The sequence below is a fragment of the Pogoniulus pusillus genome, chromosome 7 (assembly GCF_015220805.1).
Source record: "Pogoniulus pusillus isolate bPogPus1 chromosome 7, bPogPus1.pri, whole genome shotgun sequence".
NCBI classification, from domain to species: domain Eukaryota; kingdom Metazoa; phylum Chordata; class Aves; order Piciformes; family Lybiidae; genus Pogoniulus; species Pogoniulus pusillus.
The window spans coordinates 24,243,703-24,258,668 of record NC_087270.1 but is presented as its reverse complement, the minus strand read 5'-3'; the positions used below and the strand labels follow the sequence as shown (position 1 = coordinate 24,258,668).

Below are 14,966 nucleotides of genomic sequence, written 5' to 3'. Positions count from 1 at the left end.
GTCCTGTTCAGCAGCACACAGCTTCAAAGAATGCCATCCACAAAGCTTTTGATTCTTCTAGCTGGTGGAGTTTCTGCAGTCTTGCATTCTCAGGAGTAACATGGCTGTGTGGTGGAGTTTACACAGCATGGTTTCGCTGCAGTATGTTTGATTTTAATCTGTTGGAGACACTTCTGTCTTCTCTACAGTGAGTCTGGTGCACTGCATCCAATTCTAGTGCCCCCAGCATAAGAGGGACATGGAGCTACTGGATTGGGACTAGAGGAGGCCACAGAGATGATCCAAGGGCTGTTAGACCTCTGCTGTGGGGACAGGCTGGCAAGAGTTGTTCAGCCTGGAGAAAGCTCTGGGGAGACCTTAGAGCAGCCTTCCAGTACCTGAAGTAGGTCTAAATGAAAGGCAGGAAGAAACATTTCACAAGGGGTCATAGGGCAATGGGTTGAATTTTGGCAAGGGCAGATTTAGACTGGAGATTATGAAGAAATTCTTGCCAGTGAGGGTGGGGAGACATTGGCACAGTTTGCCTAGGGAGATTATGAATGCCCCCTACTGGAAGTGTTTAAAGCCAGCTTGGATGAGACCTTGGGCAACCTGATGTTTTGGAAAGTTTCACAAGGGTCAGGCTGAAGGGACAAGTCCCTTCCTGTCTTTCTGGTAGGTCCCCTTTGGATACTGGAAGGCTGCTCTAAGATCTTCCTGGAGCCTTCTTATTTCCAGGCTGAACAACCCCAACTCTCTCAGCCTGTGGCCTATAGAGAAGGTGCTCCAGCCCTCTGATCATCTTCATGGCCTCCTCTGAACTCCAGCAGGAGTTCCATGCTGGAGGCACCAGAACTAGGTGCTGCTGTGCACATCTGCTCTGGGAAATACGTGGGAAAGAAGAAGATCTGATGCTGCTAATTTGAATGTGCAATGTTTGCATAACTAACTTCAATAAACCAATTGCCTAATCAGTGTGAAATGGCTGTGCAAACTATGCATTGGGTGGTAGGATGTGTGTAAGAATGTGGTGCTGGGCTTTTTGGCTTGGGATTTGGGGCATGGAACTGCCGAGGGTGTATTTTATAGTTGTATATCTCTGCACACTCTGTAAATAGAGACAATACATAAACCATTGTTTCTGTTAATGTCTAAAGTGGAGCTTACAGCCTCTGATTTGCTCTTGCTCCTGTTGAGTGTGCTTATTCACCACTCATTACTCTTCTTTTGGTGTTTGCAACATGCATGGAAAAACTCTCTGCCAATCCCACTTACTGTCCTTGTTTGCATCTCAGCCTTTCAAAATCAGCATTTGCTAGAAGAAATTGGGAGTTGTCAGTGGAGAAACACCTGCACTTTAAAAGGTCTTTGTGGTGTGCAAGTGTACCAGGCTCTAAGGTTAATTGGAGAATGGAATTAACAGACTTGGTTTTGGAAGGGAGGTCTCTTCCAACCCTGATGATACTGTGATACTGTAGGATGGGTTCCCACTACACTGCACTACTAAACGAAGTGATGTTACTCTTTTGTTCTGAGAACGAGTCCAAAGTGTGGGCTTTAAGTGCACAGCTGGACACAGGCTGGAGCAGCTCGCTCTCCCTCCTGAGGCCTGGGGTGTTTGGCAGAGTTTGCAAGCACTGACAGGTTTCTGTGTTGAAAATTTTCCAGGATCTGATGGTTGGTGATGAAGCAAGTGAACTGCGCTCGATGCTGGAAGTGAATTATCCCATGGAGAACGGCATCGTCCGGAACTGGGACGATATGAAGCACCTCTGGGATTACACCTTTGGACCAGAGAAACTTAACATTGACACAAAAAATTGTAAAATTCTGCTCACAGAACCTCCCATGAATCCAACTAAAAACAGGGAGAAGATTGTGGAGGTATGTCTGCCCTGTCGAAACTGGTCTGTACTGTCGTGGAAGCACTGCTCGGGCTTCTTAACTTCTTGGAACGCTTGGGAACTGAAGCAAAGCAGTTCTGGTTTGGGACCAAAACTTGTCCTCAGTCATAGTCATGAAGACTGCTGTGGTTAAATTCAACCAAGCAGCTGAAGGAGCTGGGGGAATTAGTCTGGAGAAAAGAAGGCTGAGGGTAGACTGCCTCACTCTACATCTCTCTGAATGGAGGCTGTAGTGAGGTGGGAGTTGATCTCTTCTCCCTAGAAACAAGTGATAGGAGGAGAGGCAATGGCCTCAGGTTATGCTGGGAAGGTTAGGTTGGAGATAAGAAGCCTCTTGACTAGAAGAGTTCTCAGACATTGGAACAAGCTGCCCAGGGAGGTGGTCGAATGCCCATCCCTGGAGGTGTTTCAAAGAGGCAGAGATGTGCTGAGGGCCATGGTTTAGCAGCAGCCTTGTCAGAGTTGGAGAATGGTTGGGTTGGGTGATCTTAAAAGGGCTTCTCCAACCAGAACAATTCTATGATTCTAAGCCAACTTCATTCAAAAGCTGTAAGCAGGCTTCCTGTCTGAAGCCCTGGCAGCAGTAAGATCCAGCACTGAAAGTCCCTGCTTATCTCTGTGTATTTAAGATCTGTTGATTACTAAGTGTGAGATCATTGTTACTTACTGTAAATGATTTGGACTCCTCTAAGCCAGTAATGCTTCACAGGAGATTGAGGCTTGAACAAGATGATGCTTACCAGAGGGAGCAGCATTGCTAGAGGTAGCAGAGACAAAGGTGTGATGTCAGCCAAGTCATTAATGTTTGATTAAGGCTAGGGATTATCAGTGAAAGCTCTCTAAGAAGGAAAGCCTGGTTCTCAGATCCTGGGTCTCACAGTGCTGCCCTGGGTGACCTAAACTCTGTCTGAACCTTTCATCAATGTAGATCATCAGATGTACAGTGTTCAGCTCCAGCACCATCTGACAAAGACCTGATTTTGAAGTGCAATAATGTTTCACCAGAATAAAATGTTTTAGTTTCCCTGCTTCTTTTCTCAATCAGTTAATGTCATATTCAGTCTAACAAAGTGTAATTAGAATCACAGAATGTTAGGAGTTGGAAGGGACCTCCAGAGAGCATCCAGTCCACCCCCCCTGCAGTCAGCAGGGATGTCCTCCACTAGATCAGGTTGCTCAGAGCCTTGTTGAACCTGACCTTAAATATCTGCAGGGGTGGGGCCTCAACCACCTCCCTGAGCAACCTGTGCCAGTATTCCACCACCCTCACGGTGCAGAACTTGTTCCTAACACAGGATCTAAGTGTGCTTTTTTCTCATTTCAAACCATTGTCTCATCCTGCCACTGCAGGCTGTTGGAAACGCTCCCACTGCAGCCTTCTTGTAGCCTCCTTCAAGTACTGGCAGGCTGCTGTTAGGTCTTCTCAGAGCTTTTTCTTCTCCAGGCTGAACACCCTCAGCTCCCTCAGCCTGTTCTTGTAGCAGAGGCACTCCAGCCGTGCAGTCATCCTTGTGTCTCTCCTCTGGACTCACTCCAGCTCTGTGTCCTGCTAGGGACACCAGCACTGGACACAGTCATTGGAGGTAGGGTCTCAGCAGAGCCAAGGGGCAGAATCCCCTCTCTTGCCCTGCTGCCCACACTCCTGGCTGCAGCAGTGTGAGGGCACTGCTGCATCCTGGGGAGCTGCTCAGCAACTAACACCCCCAGGTGTGTTTTTCTAGGGCTGTTCTCAACCTGTTCTGCACCCATCCTGGATTTGTGCTTTGAGTTGGCCTGACCCAAGAGGACACAGTCTCAAACTGTGCCAGGGCAGTTTGAAGCTGGACATTAGGAAGTAATTCTTCACAGAAAGAGTGATTGGCATTGGAATGGGCTGCTTGGGGAGGTGGTGGAGTCCCCATCCCTGGAGGTGTTTAAAAGGAGACTGAATAAGGCACTTAGTGCCATGGGTTAGTTAATTAGAAGGATGAGGTGATAGATTGGACTTGATGATCCTAGAGTTCTTTTCCAACCTGGTTAATTCTTGCACTTTGACTTGATGAAGCTTAAAGTAGTTGTCAGTGGCTGATTTCTCAAGACTGTCAAGATCCTTCTGTATGGATCCCTTCCCTTAAATGAGTCCAGTGGTGTCATCAACAAACTTGCCGAGGCTGCCCTCGGTGTCACTGTGTTGCTGACAAAGCTGTTAAACAGCACTAGACCCAGTGCAGACCCCAGAGGAGCTCCACTTGTCACTGAGCTTCCCAAGAAAGGTAGCATCAGACTTCCCAAGGGTTTTGTGGTGTGCTCGATACAGCTGTGAAATAATGAGCTTGACTTGAAGGATCAGAGGGTTGATTCAGGGCAGCCTTTTAAAATGAGGTTGTCCTATGAGAGGAGGTCTTCTAGTTCAGAATGCTAGAATTGTCAGGCCTCAGCTCTTTTCTCCTTGCAAATATTTAGTTCTCTTTTACTTGAGCTGTGGGAGTACTCAGAGTTTAATGAGTTTAGTCCTGGAAATTGCAGAAGTGCTCAGAAGGCTGCACAGTAGCAAACAGCAAAACTTCTCTGTGTGCTGGAATAGTCAGAGGTCATTTATCTGGGGGAGGGAAACTGCTCTACGGTATAACTTGTTTGACTTGGACTTTTTTGTGCTTATGAAGGTGACAGGTAGGTCAAGAGAGTTCTCTTCACCCTCTACTCTGCCCTGGTGAGGCCACATCTAGAAGATTGTGTCCAGTTCTGGGGGCCTCAGTTCAAGAAGGACCTCAGGGAACTGCTTGAGAGAGTCCAGCCCAGAGCACCAAGCTGCTGCAGGCAGTGAGCATCTCCTGTGAGGCCAGGCTGAGGGAGCTGGGGCTGGGAGCCTGGAGCAGAGGAGCCCGAGGGCTGCCCTCAGTGCTGTGCTAAAGATGTGCAGGGCAGTGTGCTCTGCTCAGGGCTAGCCCCGGGCAGGGCAAGGGGTAAGTTGGAGTAGAGGAGGTGGCACAGGAACAGAAGGGAAAGGTTTTTCACTTCCTCATTGTGACAGAGCCCTGGAGCAGGCTGCCCACAGAGGTTGTGGAGTCTCCTCCTCTGGAGACTTTCAAAACCCATCTGGATGTGTTCCTGTGTGACCTGCCTTCTGGCAGGAGGGTTGGACTGTATGATCTTCTGAGGCCCCTTCCAACCCCTAACATTCTGTGACCCTATAAACTCCTCAGCCTTCAATTTTAGGCTGTTTCTTCACTGAAACTAGTTAGTGGTTGTGGGAACCTTGTCTACACCACAGGCAGCTACTTTGCATGTTTCAGTAAGAGTTTTGCAAACCTGTGGGTTCTGATAGGTAGTGACAGAACTTATCCTCTCTGTAGTGTCACTTGTAGTGGATTTTTTTACTTGCCACTTGTGCTTTAAGGATGGTAGTCCAGATGCAGAGAACAATCTGTGACACTGAACTTACTCTAGACCCATATGTGTGAGGAATCTTTGGTCTTTAGAACACAGAATCACAGAATGCATCATGTTGGAAGGGACCCTCAAAGGTCATCTTGTCCCTGCTGAAGGCAGGAGGGGTGGACATCTCTAGCTATATCAGGCTACCCAGAGCCATGTTAAGTTTGATCTTGAATGTCTGCAGTCTTCCCTGCAACACAGACTTCAGTTTTACAGTCTGTAAGGGCCTCATAGAAAGAATAAGAACAAAAATCACCTGAACTTCATTAGGTTTGAAGTTCATAAACTCACAGAGTTCACTTGGTTGGAAAGGACCCTCAAAGGGCATCTTGGCCAACCTCCCTGCACTCAGCAGGGACATCTCTGACTAGATCAGGTTGCCCAGGGACACATCAAGTCAGGCCTTGAATGTCTCCAGGGATGTGCCCTCAACTACAGTCCTGAGCAGCCTGTGCCAGTGTCTCACCACTCTGCTTGTGCACAACTTCCTCCTGATGTTCAACCTAACTGCCCTACTCCACTTTCAGACCATCACCCCTCACCCTATAACTCCAAGCTCTCTTATAGCAGTTCCTCCCCAGCCTTCCTGTAGACCCCCTTCAGATATTGAAATGTAGCTCTAGGATCTCCTTGGAGCCTCCTCTTTTCCAGGCTGAACAGCCTGTGCCTATAGCAGGGGTTCTCCAGCCCTCTGATCATCTTTGTGGCCCTCCCCTGCACCCACTCCAGCAGAGTATACACCTTTAGAAGATACTTCATTCCTATATCACACTTGAGCAGGGGAGTATTTGGCTGATCTGAAGTACTGCCTGCCCTTCACAAAGCTGCAGGAGCTGCTGTGTGAGTTTGTTGTGAGCCTTCACTGCGGGTGCTGAAGGGATGTGGAATATTTTGTATGGCTGCTCATATCATCAGGGAAGGTCTAGAATTGAACGTCCTGCTGCAGTAAAGTAGGTTGCTGATGTGCATGTAGAATATGGGTGATGGCATATCTTGGAAGGTGTTTTTTGATTAGCAAAGAGAAATAATCACAATTCCTATGTATTTAAAGTTTCCTAAGTATTTGGCCTGTTTTGGACATTAATCCTTTTGCCTTCACCTTGCAGGTTATGTTTGAGACATACCAGTTTTCTGGGGTGTATGTTGCCATCCAGGCTGTTCTTACTTTGTATGCTCAAGGTAGGCAAAGATAACTTAAAATCTCTTTCATTTGTGAGTGTGTTGCTGAGCCAAAGGACTAAGGTGATGTGAATGGGCGAGCCAACGCTGCCATAAGCTCAGCTCTGATTTAAGAGCTTGCTTTTGGTTGGAGCTCTTGCTAGGTACCACTCTTGCTGTTATTTTCATGAAGCAACTGTGGAAAATGTGCTTGAAAATGCAATAACCTGCTCCAGCAAAACTTCAGGGTGTGGGCATTTAGCCTTTGGCAGCAAGTCTTAAGGATGTGCTCTGGGTTTTCTGGTAAAGGACAAAAAGTGTGACCAGGAGTAAAAGGCAGGAAGAGGGCCAGGAGCTTTGATGCTACTTTCAGATTTAAGAAGGTAAAGTATTTTTGGTTGTTTGGTTTTGTTGGGTTTGCCTCCTCCAGGCTGAACAGACAAAATTCTTTTAGCCTGTCCCCACAGCAGAGGTTCTCCAGCCCTCTGATCATCTTTCTGGCCCTCCTCTGGACCCTCTCCAGCAGCTCCATGTCTCTCTTGTGTTGAGAGCCCCTTAGCTGGACACAGCCCTGCAGGTGAGGTCTCAGCAGAGCAGAGGGGCAGGATCCCCTCTCTCCATCTCTGACCACACTGCTTTGGATGCTGCTCAGGCTGCCATTTGCCTTCTGGGCTGCCAGTGCCCATTGCTGCCTCAAGCCCAGCTTCTCACCCACCAGCACATTCAAGTCCTTGAAGCACATCAGTTCTGATAACATGGCTCTTCACATCAGTGTAGCAGGGTCTAGCTGTATATGGCCATCACAAATATACTTGTCCACTACCATGTAATGATACCACAGTATTTGCTGTGTCCAGGAGCAGAGGTGGATATGAATTTCATTTGCTGTGATATTACTTTCTTTTTTTCTGTTTCATTTTGACTTGGGTTTTGGTTTCTTTTTTAATTTCTTTGATTTGCTTCCCTATAAGTATATACAGTCTTAAACTCTGCTGGAGTTGTCCCTGTATTTTCTGCTCTAGTGCTGAGTTGATTTGTAAATAACAAAATGTAAAACCATTAGAACAGTCCATAGTGTTTCTATAACACGAAATTGGAAGATCTTCCAAAGTATTAAAAAAAACCCAGGTGGCACATAAATAGAACATTTGCTCCTGTAAATGAAATAAGCCCTTTAAAACACCCTGCTTATTGGTACCACATTAAAGATGAAAGTGGTAGCTCAAACTGCATAGACTCTTTTCAGCACACAGCACTTCAGTGCTGCTGTTCAAACTGTAAGAGGAACTGCTGCTATTCCCTGGCATTCTGGGTGCCTTTTAAAGGCCAAAGGGTGTAGGTATCTAATTAATCATAGAATGGCTTATGTTGGAAGAGACCTCAGAGATCAGCTACTTAAACTCCCCCATCATGGGCAGATTGCTCATGAACTCATCCAGCTATAACCTTGAACAACCTGAGGGATCAGGCATCCACAACCTCCCTGGGCAGCCTGTTCCAGAGTCCCACGCCCTCATACTGAAGAACTTCTTCTTAAGATGCAGTCTAACCCTATTCTCCCTCAGCTTCAAACCATTCCCCCTCAGCCTGTCTCTAGACATCCTCAGGAAAATTCCCTCTGCGGCCTTCCTGTAGGATCCCTTCAGGTACTGGAAAGCAGCTCTAAGGTCCTCCTGGAGTCTTCTCCAGGCTGAACACCCCAAGTTCTCAGCCTATCCTCATAGCAGAGGTACTCCAGCCCTTAGATCATCTTTGTGGCCTCCTCTGAACTCGAGATGTGTGCTGTGTAGCCCAAATATTCTCTGCCTTATGAAAAGCATTATTCTGTTTTCTGAATACCAGTCAGAATCAAGTCCTAAGAATTGCAAGCAGAGGATAATTGTGACCTGAACACCTCTAGGTTTCTTCATGTTTGAGAAATTGCTATAAGGCTGTTAATATCCAGTTGAATCTGAGGAGGAACTTTTGCCCCCCAAAAGCATGTAATGATCTGAGCTCTTCTCTTTAATTAGAGCGCAGTTGAAGATGTCAGAGTTGTGAATGGTGGAGTTGTAAAGCGCTATCCAGATGCTTATAAAAACATCTATAAAAGCATTTATTGCTCTGAAAACTAAGCTTAAAAACCAGCTGGATGGCAGTAAGGAAATTTTAAGTTGTGACAGCTTTTCCCACAATGATGACAGGAGGAGCAGAGGTTGTGTTAAGATTACAATGGAAAAAGAAAACGATCTTCAAGTTGCTGCTGTTCTGTTTGGTTTGTGGAGGTGCTAGTAAGTGTGACATATTTCCTTGTGTTGTTTTTTGTCCCTCTCCCATTCTCTTAGGTTTGTTGACTGGTGTTGTTGTGGACTCTGGAGATGGTGTAACTCACATCTGCCCGGTTTATGAGGGTTTCTCTCTCCCTCACCTCACCAGACGGTTAGATATTGCCGGGAGGGATATCACAAGGTATCTCATCAAGGTAAGCCCTGGAGGAGTTCTAAGGCTGAAGCTGTAGTACATTTTGTTCAAGTTCAAATCCCCTGACAGCAAGAATGATTCCCCTTTATTTGTATATTAATTAGATAAAGAGCTCCTATATTCCCTGTCTATCCTTACTATGTCTCTTCACCTAAGTCACACTATTGATGCTCTTCAGAGACTTCACATTTTCTTAGTGGCAGTCTTGTAGCAAAGGATTTTGTTCAACTCATGAAACTGTCTGTCTGTCTTGCTACAGAAAGTGAAAATAAAATTGGTTTCTCTCAATTCTCATCTATTTTCTGAAAGACTTTGTCTTAGGGTGTGGAGGAGAGGGCAATGTAGTGGTCCTTCCTTGGTTATTCAATAAGACAGGATGTTTTATAGATTATTTCTTTGGTTGCATTGGCAAATATTATGGTTAAACTGGACTGTTGGCTTGTTCTGATGTGAGCTCCTACATATAAGGATTATTTTGGTTAGGTTTCACTCAGCGTGTCAGCTGCACCACACAGCTTGGTGTCTGACTGTACCTACCTACTGACAAAGAGAACTGGACTGTTTCTCTAATGCACTGCTAACCTGCGATGTTCCCTCCAGCTGCTGTTACTATGAGGGCATCATAGACCTATAGATTGGTTTGGAAGAGACCTTAAAGATCATCATCAAGTTGGACCTTAAAGTTCCAACCCTCTGCCATGAGCAGGAATACCTTTCACTAGACCAGGTTGCTGAAGATCTCATCCAGCTTGGTTTTAAACACTTCCAGAAATGAGGCATCTACAAATGCCTCTCTTCTTGAGAGTTAGTTGTCCATATCTTTGTCTATACTTCGAAATATCAATGTTGCTGAATGCTGTGAATGCTCTGCTTGCTGCTGATACTGAAACATGAGCAGTTCATTCTGATAAAGCAGGCTAAAAATATTTAAGAAACATTGGTGATTCTCAACCAACCTGGAATTGCCTCTCTGGCAGTAACAAGAGAAATGCATTTTGTAGGCACAAGCTCCTCTGTGTCGTTCATGCAAGTAAATCCTGACTGCACCAGCTCAAATCAAAAGATGCAAGATGACAAAATCACAGGCTCACAGGATGTTAGGGGTTGGAAGTGACCTCTGGAGAGCTTCCAGGCCAACTCCCCTGCCAGAGCAGGACCAGAGAATCTAGCACAGGTCACACAGACACACAACCAGACAGGGCTGGAAAGACTCCAGAAAAGGAGACTCCACAACCTCCCTGGGCAGCCTGTGCCAGGGCTCTGCAACCCTTACAGTCATGAAGTTCTTCCTCATGTTGAGGTGGAACTTCCTGTGCTATAGTTTCCATCCATTACCCCTTGTCCTATCCTAGGGTACAGGTGAGCAGAGGCTGTCCCTGTCCCTTCCTTCCTGATCTCCAGCTCTCAGCTATTGATAGACATTGCTCAGATCCCCTCTCCTTTCCAGGCTAAGCAGCCCCAGGGCTCTCAGCCTTTCCTCATCAGGCAGTGCTCCAGGCCCTTCAGCATCCAGTACAGGTAATTACCAGTTTCCTTGCTTTCAGCCTCTAGTTCACTGCAATCTTGGTGTGTCCCCTCTAGCTGCTCTTACTCCGAGGCTACGCTTTCAACCACTCTGCTGACTTCGAGACTGTTCGCATGATCAAGGAGAAGCTGTGTTACGTGGGGTACAACATTGAGCAGGAGCAGAAGCTGGCATTAGAGACCACAGTACTAGTTGAATCCTACACGGTAAGTCTTTGGAGGCAGCAGTTTTAGTCTAAGTTTTTTTTCTGGCCTGAACTTTGTAGGTTTAAATTCAGGCAGGATTTAGCTTGGATTCTTTTCTTGGTTTTCCTTGGCAGTACCTCACTTCCCAGATGAGAGAGCCTGTAGAATCAGATTTCTTGGTTCTAGGAACATGGTTAAAAGCTGGGTTTATTTCTTTTCTGATCTTAGAGTGATAGAATGCTAGGGGTTGGAAGGGACCTCCAAAGACTGAGTACAACTCCCCTGCCAAACCAGGACCACTTAGGGCAGGTCACACAGGAACATGTCAAGATGGCTTTGTGAAGATCTCCAGAGAAAGAGATTCCACAACCTCTCTGGGCAGGTGGCTCCAGCACCCTTACAGTAAAGAAGTTTCTTCTCCTGTTGAGATGGATTTTCCTATGGCTGAATTTATGTCCGTTGCTCCTTGTCCTATCACTGGAAAGACTCTGACTCCATCCTCCTGACAGCCATCCTGAAGATATTTCTAGAAATTGATAAGGTCCCCTCTCAGCCTTCTCTTTGCCATACTAAACAGCCCCACGTTTCTCAGCCTTTCCTCATAATAGAGAGATGCTCCATTCCCTTCAGCATCCCTTGTATTCATTTTTGTCATTGTAGATCCTTGACATTAGAATTTACAGCAGAGGAAGCTGTAGAGAAAGAGGCCTTACTGTAGCCTGTCAGATTGTTTCAGCTTCCTCCATCCAGCAGTGACACAGCTGAGACTGATCCTGGTGACAAGAGTGGTGAACTTGCTTCTGGTGGAAAGTTCCTGTGATCACACACAGAAGGAACTTCCAGCAGCTGAGAGCTGGAAATGTTTGGCACGTCAGTATCAACTCTCTCTAATAGTTGGACTTGATCCTAAAGGTTTTTCCTAACCTAGAGGAGTTTATGATTCTGTGATCAATTCATCTGGCCCCTGATGTTTCTTCACTGAAGTACATAATGGGGGGAAGAATTTGTCTCTCCTGTCAGTAATACTGAATGACTTCTTGTTGTGGTGAGAATTATCAACAATTTCCTGTTTGAGAACATTAGGGAACAATGCAGGATCATTTCCTCTTGATTTGCTCAGTGGCTCAAAGTATTCTTCTGAAGCCTGGATGTTTTTTTTTTCTTAACCAGCTCCCAGATGGCAGGATTATCAAAGTTGGTGGAGAACGGTTCGAGGCACCTGAGGCCCTCTTCCAGCCTCACTTAATCAATGTAGAGGGGGTTGGTGTGGCTGAGTTGCTGTTTAACACCATCCAGGCTGCTGACATTGATACCAGGTAAGAGTGGAGCACTTCAAAGTCTCTGTCAGGGTGCAGGTTTGGGTGCAGAGAACCACATTCAAACAAAAGAGCATCTTGTGCTCTAGACACTAACATGTGTGCTGCTGTGGAGTGGGTGTGATGGGAGAAGAGATTAGGCTGACATGAATGTTGTGCAGTTTGGTAAGAATTGAAGAGGATTGGAAGGGACCTCTGGAGATTATCAGGTCCAGCCCTCCTGCCATGTCAGGTTTGTCTAGAGAAGGTCACACAGAAACATGTTCAGGCAGGTTTTGAAAGTCTCCAACACCTTTAAAGGATGGAAAGAGATTGGAAAGGACCCAAAGAGATCATTGAGCCCAACCTCCCTGCCAAAGCAGGACCATACAGTCTAGCTCAGGTCAGAGGAACACATCTAGACAGCCTCCAGAGACTTGTAAGTCTCATCCTTCAAATTTGTGCCTGTTACCTCCTGTCTGCCTGCCACTGAAAAAATCCTGGTCCCATCCTCCTGACACCTGCCCTTTAAGTATTGACATGCATTGATGATATCCCTGCCCTGCCCTAGTCCTCTCTTTTGCAGGCTAAACAGCCCCAATTCTCTCAGGCTTTCCTCATATGAGAGATGTTGGTCACCTCATCATCTTAGTAGCCCTTTGCTGTACCCTCTGCAGCAAGTCCCTGTCCCTCTTGAACTGGGGAGTCCAGAACTTGACCCAGTCCTCCAGATGTGGCCTCACCAGGGCAGGAGAACCTTTTTGATCTGCTCCTCCTGATGCACCCCAAGACACACTTGGCCTTCTTGGCCACAAGGGCACATCCCTGGCTCTGCGGTCACCCTGTTGTCTACCAGCACTCCCAGGTCCTTTCCCCAGAGCTGCTCTCCAATGGCTCTTGGAGCTTAGCCTGCCTGGAATGCTGTTTGTTTTGGTGTGAATGAGCAGGTGTAAAATCTTGCAAGCACAAGATTATCTTTATTTTAAAATTTACCTGCTACTTTGGATTGCTGTTGGCCTCCCAGGCATGTACTGGCACCTCCTTGCACTGCAGAGAACACTAGAAAGACTTTTTTTTTTCCGTTTTGGTCAGGTCTGAATTCTACAAGCACATTGTGCTGTCTGGAGGGTCCACCATGTACCCAGGGCTGCCTTCTCGACTGGAGCGAGAACTGAAACAGCTTTACCTGGAACGGGTCCTGAAAGGAGATGTTGAAAAGCTCTCGGTAGGTCTCAGAATCGCTGCCTTCTCTAGGTCTGTGCCTATTCTGGATCTCCACTAGAGGGAGCCAAGCAGTCAGAAATGAGAGGATCTGCGGCTGGCCACAATCACACGATTAACCCGGTCGGAAAAGAGATCATCGAATCCAGCGTATCACCCAGCACCTTCTCATTAACTTAACCGTAGCACCAAGTGCCTCATCCAGTCTCCTTTTAAACATCTTCAGGGATGTGGACTCCACCACCTCCCCAAGCTGTCCCTTCCAATGCCAATCATTCTTGCTGAGAAGAACTTCTTCCTAACATCCAGCCTAAACCTGCCCTGGCATGGTTTGAGGCTGTGTCCTCTTGTTCTGTCACTGGTTGCCCGGGAGAAGAGACCAACCCCACCTGGCTACAGACTTCGTTCAGGTAGTTGTAGAGAGTAATAAGGTCTCCCCTGAGCCTCCTCTTTCCCCAGCTCACTCAGCCTCTCCTCACAGGGCTGTACTCCAGCCCCCTCACCAGCCTTGCTGCCCTTCTCTGGACACCTTCCAGCATCTCAACATCTTTCTTAAGCTGAGAGGCCCAGAACTGGACACAGCACTCAGGGTGTGGCCTAACCAGTGCTGAGTACCAGAGGCAGAAGGACTGCCCTAGTCTTGCTGGCCACACTATTCCTGATACAGGCCAGGATGCCACTGGCCTTCTTGGCCACCCAGGCACACTGCTGGCTCATGTTCAGTTGAATGTGAACCAATACCGCCAGGTCTCTTTCTGCCTGGCTGCTCTCCAGCCACTCTGTCCCCAGCATGGGGTAGCACTGTATGAGGTTGTTGTGGCCATGATGTGCTGCTGCTTCCCCACAGCCCTGCCTTGGCTGGGCATGGCTTGTGTGTATATACTGGCAGTAAAGCAGCCTTCTGGTTTGTGCCAGTACCAAGGTTTTGCTGAAGTCCTGGGCTAGTTTGAATGGAAAATGGGCTGATAAATGCTAGGACACTACTTCAGGTCTTAGCCTTAAAGTCATCATTGAACAAAATTATTTGTTCTGAGCTGTGAAAGTTTTGGTTTGTGCTGGAAGTGAGAGGAAATGGCTTCAAGTTGGACCAGGGGAGATTTAGGTTAAATGTTAAATGAAACTTTTTCAGTGTAAAGGCTTCTACAGTGGAATAGACTGCCCAGGGTGGGTGGTTGAATCCCCATCCCTGGAGGTGTTTTAAAGAGGCAGAGATGTGGTGTTGAGGGCCATGGCTTAGCACCAGCCTTGATGGAGTTAGGGAATGATCTTAAAGGACTTTTCCAATCAAAACAATTCTATGATTCTATGAAACACTCCAGGATAAGAGGGTGGACTTCTTACATACTTTCAAGTGGAATCAATTTGCCATCTTCACTGGTTGCTGTGATAAGCAACCAAGAAATACACACAGGCTGCAGAGGTAAGACTGCATTGTAGAGCTGTCTGCTTTTCACAGAGGAGGTATTTATAGAGAAAGTTCCTTTCAGTGGAGTTTCTAATGCTGAACTGAACTGAACTTCCCTGCTTCTTGATGCAGTGTTCTCTGAAGATCTTTTTCAGTCTCTAGAATGACTCAACTGTACAGAACATTTTAAGTTGAAGTATTTCACACACAGCTTTAGCTGCACTCATCATTGCTCTTGAACTCAGAGCTTTAACATAAAAGAATTTAGAATCATAGAATGCTTTGGGCTGGAAGGGACCTTAAAGATGATCCAGTTCCAGCCTCCCTGCCACGGGCAGGGGCATCTCCCACTGGAACAGGTTGCTCAAGGCTTCATCCAACCTGCCCTTGAACACACTAGGCAGGAGACAGCCACAGCCT

The 14,966-nt window shown here is 46.8% G+C and overlaps 1 protein-coding gene and 1 long non-coding RNA gene across 2 annotated transcripts in view; one reads left to right on the top strand and one right to left on the bottom strand.

Moving 5' to 3' along the window:
• The window catches only part of LOC135176836 (uncharacterized), a 33,768-nt gene that overhangs the window by 1,983 nt on the left and 16,819 nt on the right, over positions 1–14,966 (bottom strand). The gene's annotated exons all lie outside the window — the stretch shown is intronic.
• Positions 1–14,966, top strand: part of ACTR2 (actin related protein 2) — a 36,166-nt gene that overhangs the window by 16,745 nt on the left and 4,455 nt on the right. Inside the window, exons 3-8 of the mRNA XM_064146218.1 lie at positions 1,648–1,863; positions 6,404–6,476; positions 8,780–8,916; positions 10,497–10,646; positions 11,796–11,941; positions 13,013–13,145. Coding sequence (XP_064002288.1) covers positions 1,648–1,863; positions 6,404–6,476; positions 8,780–8,916; positions 10,497–10,646; positions 11,796–11,941; positions 13,013–13,145 — 855 coding nt within the window. The remainder of the gene's footprint in view (positions 1–1,647; positions 1,864–6,403; positions 6,477–8,779; positions 8,917–10,496; positions 10,647–11,795; positions 11,942–13,012; positions 13,146–14,966) is intronic.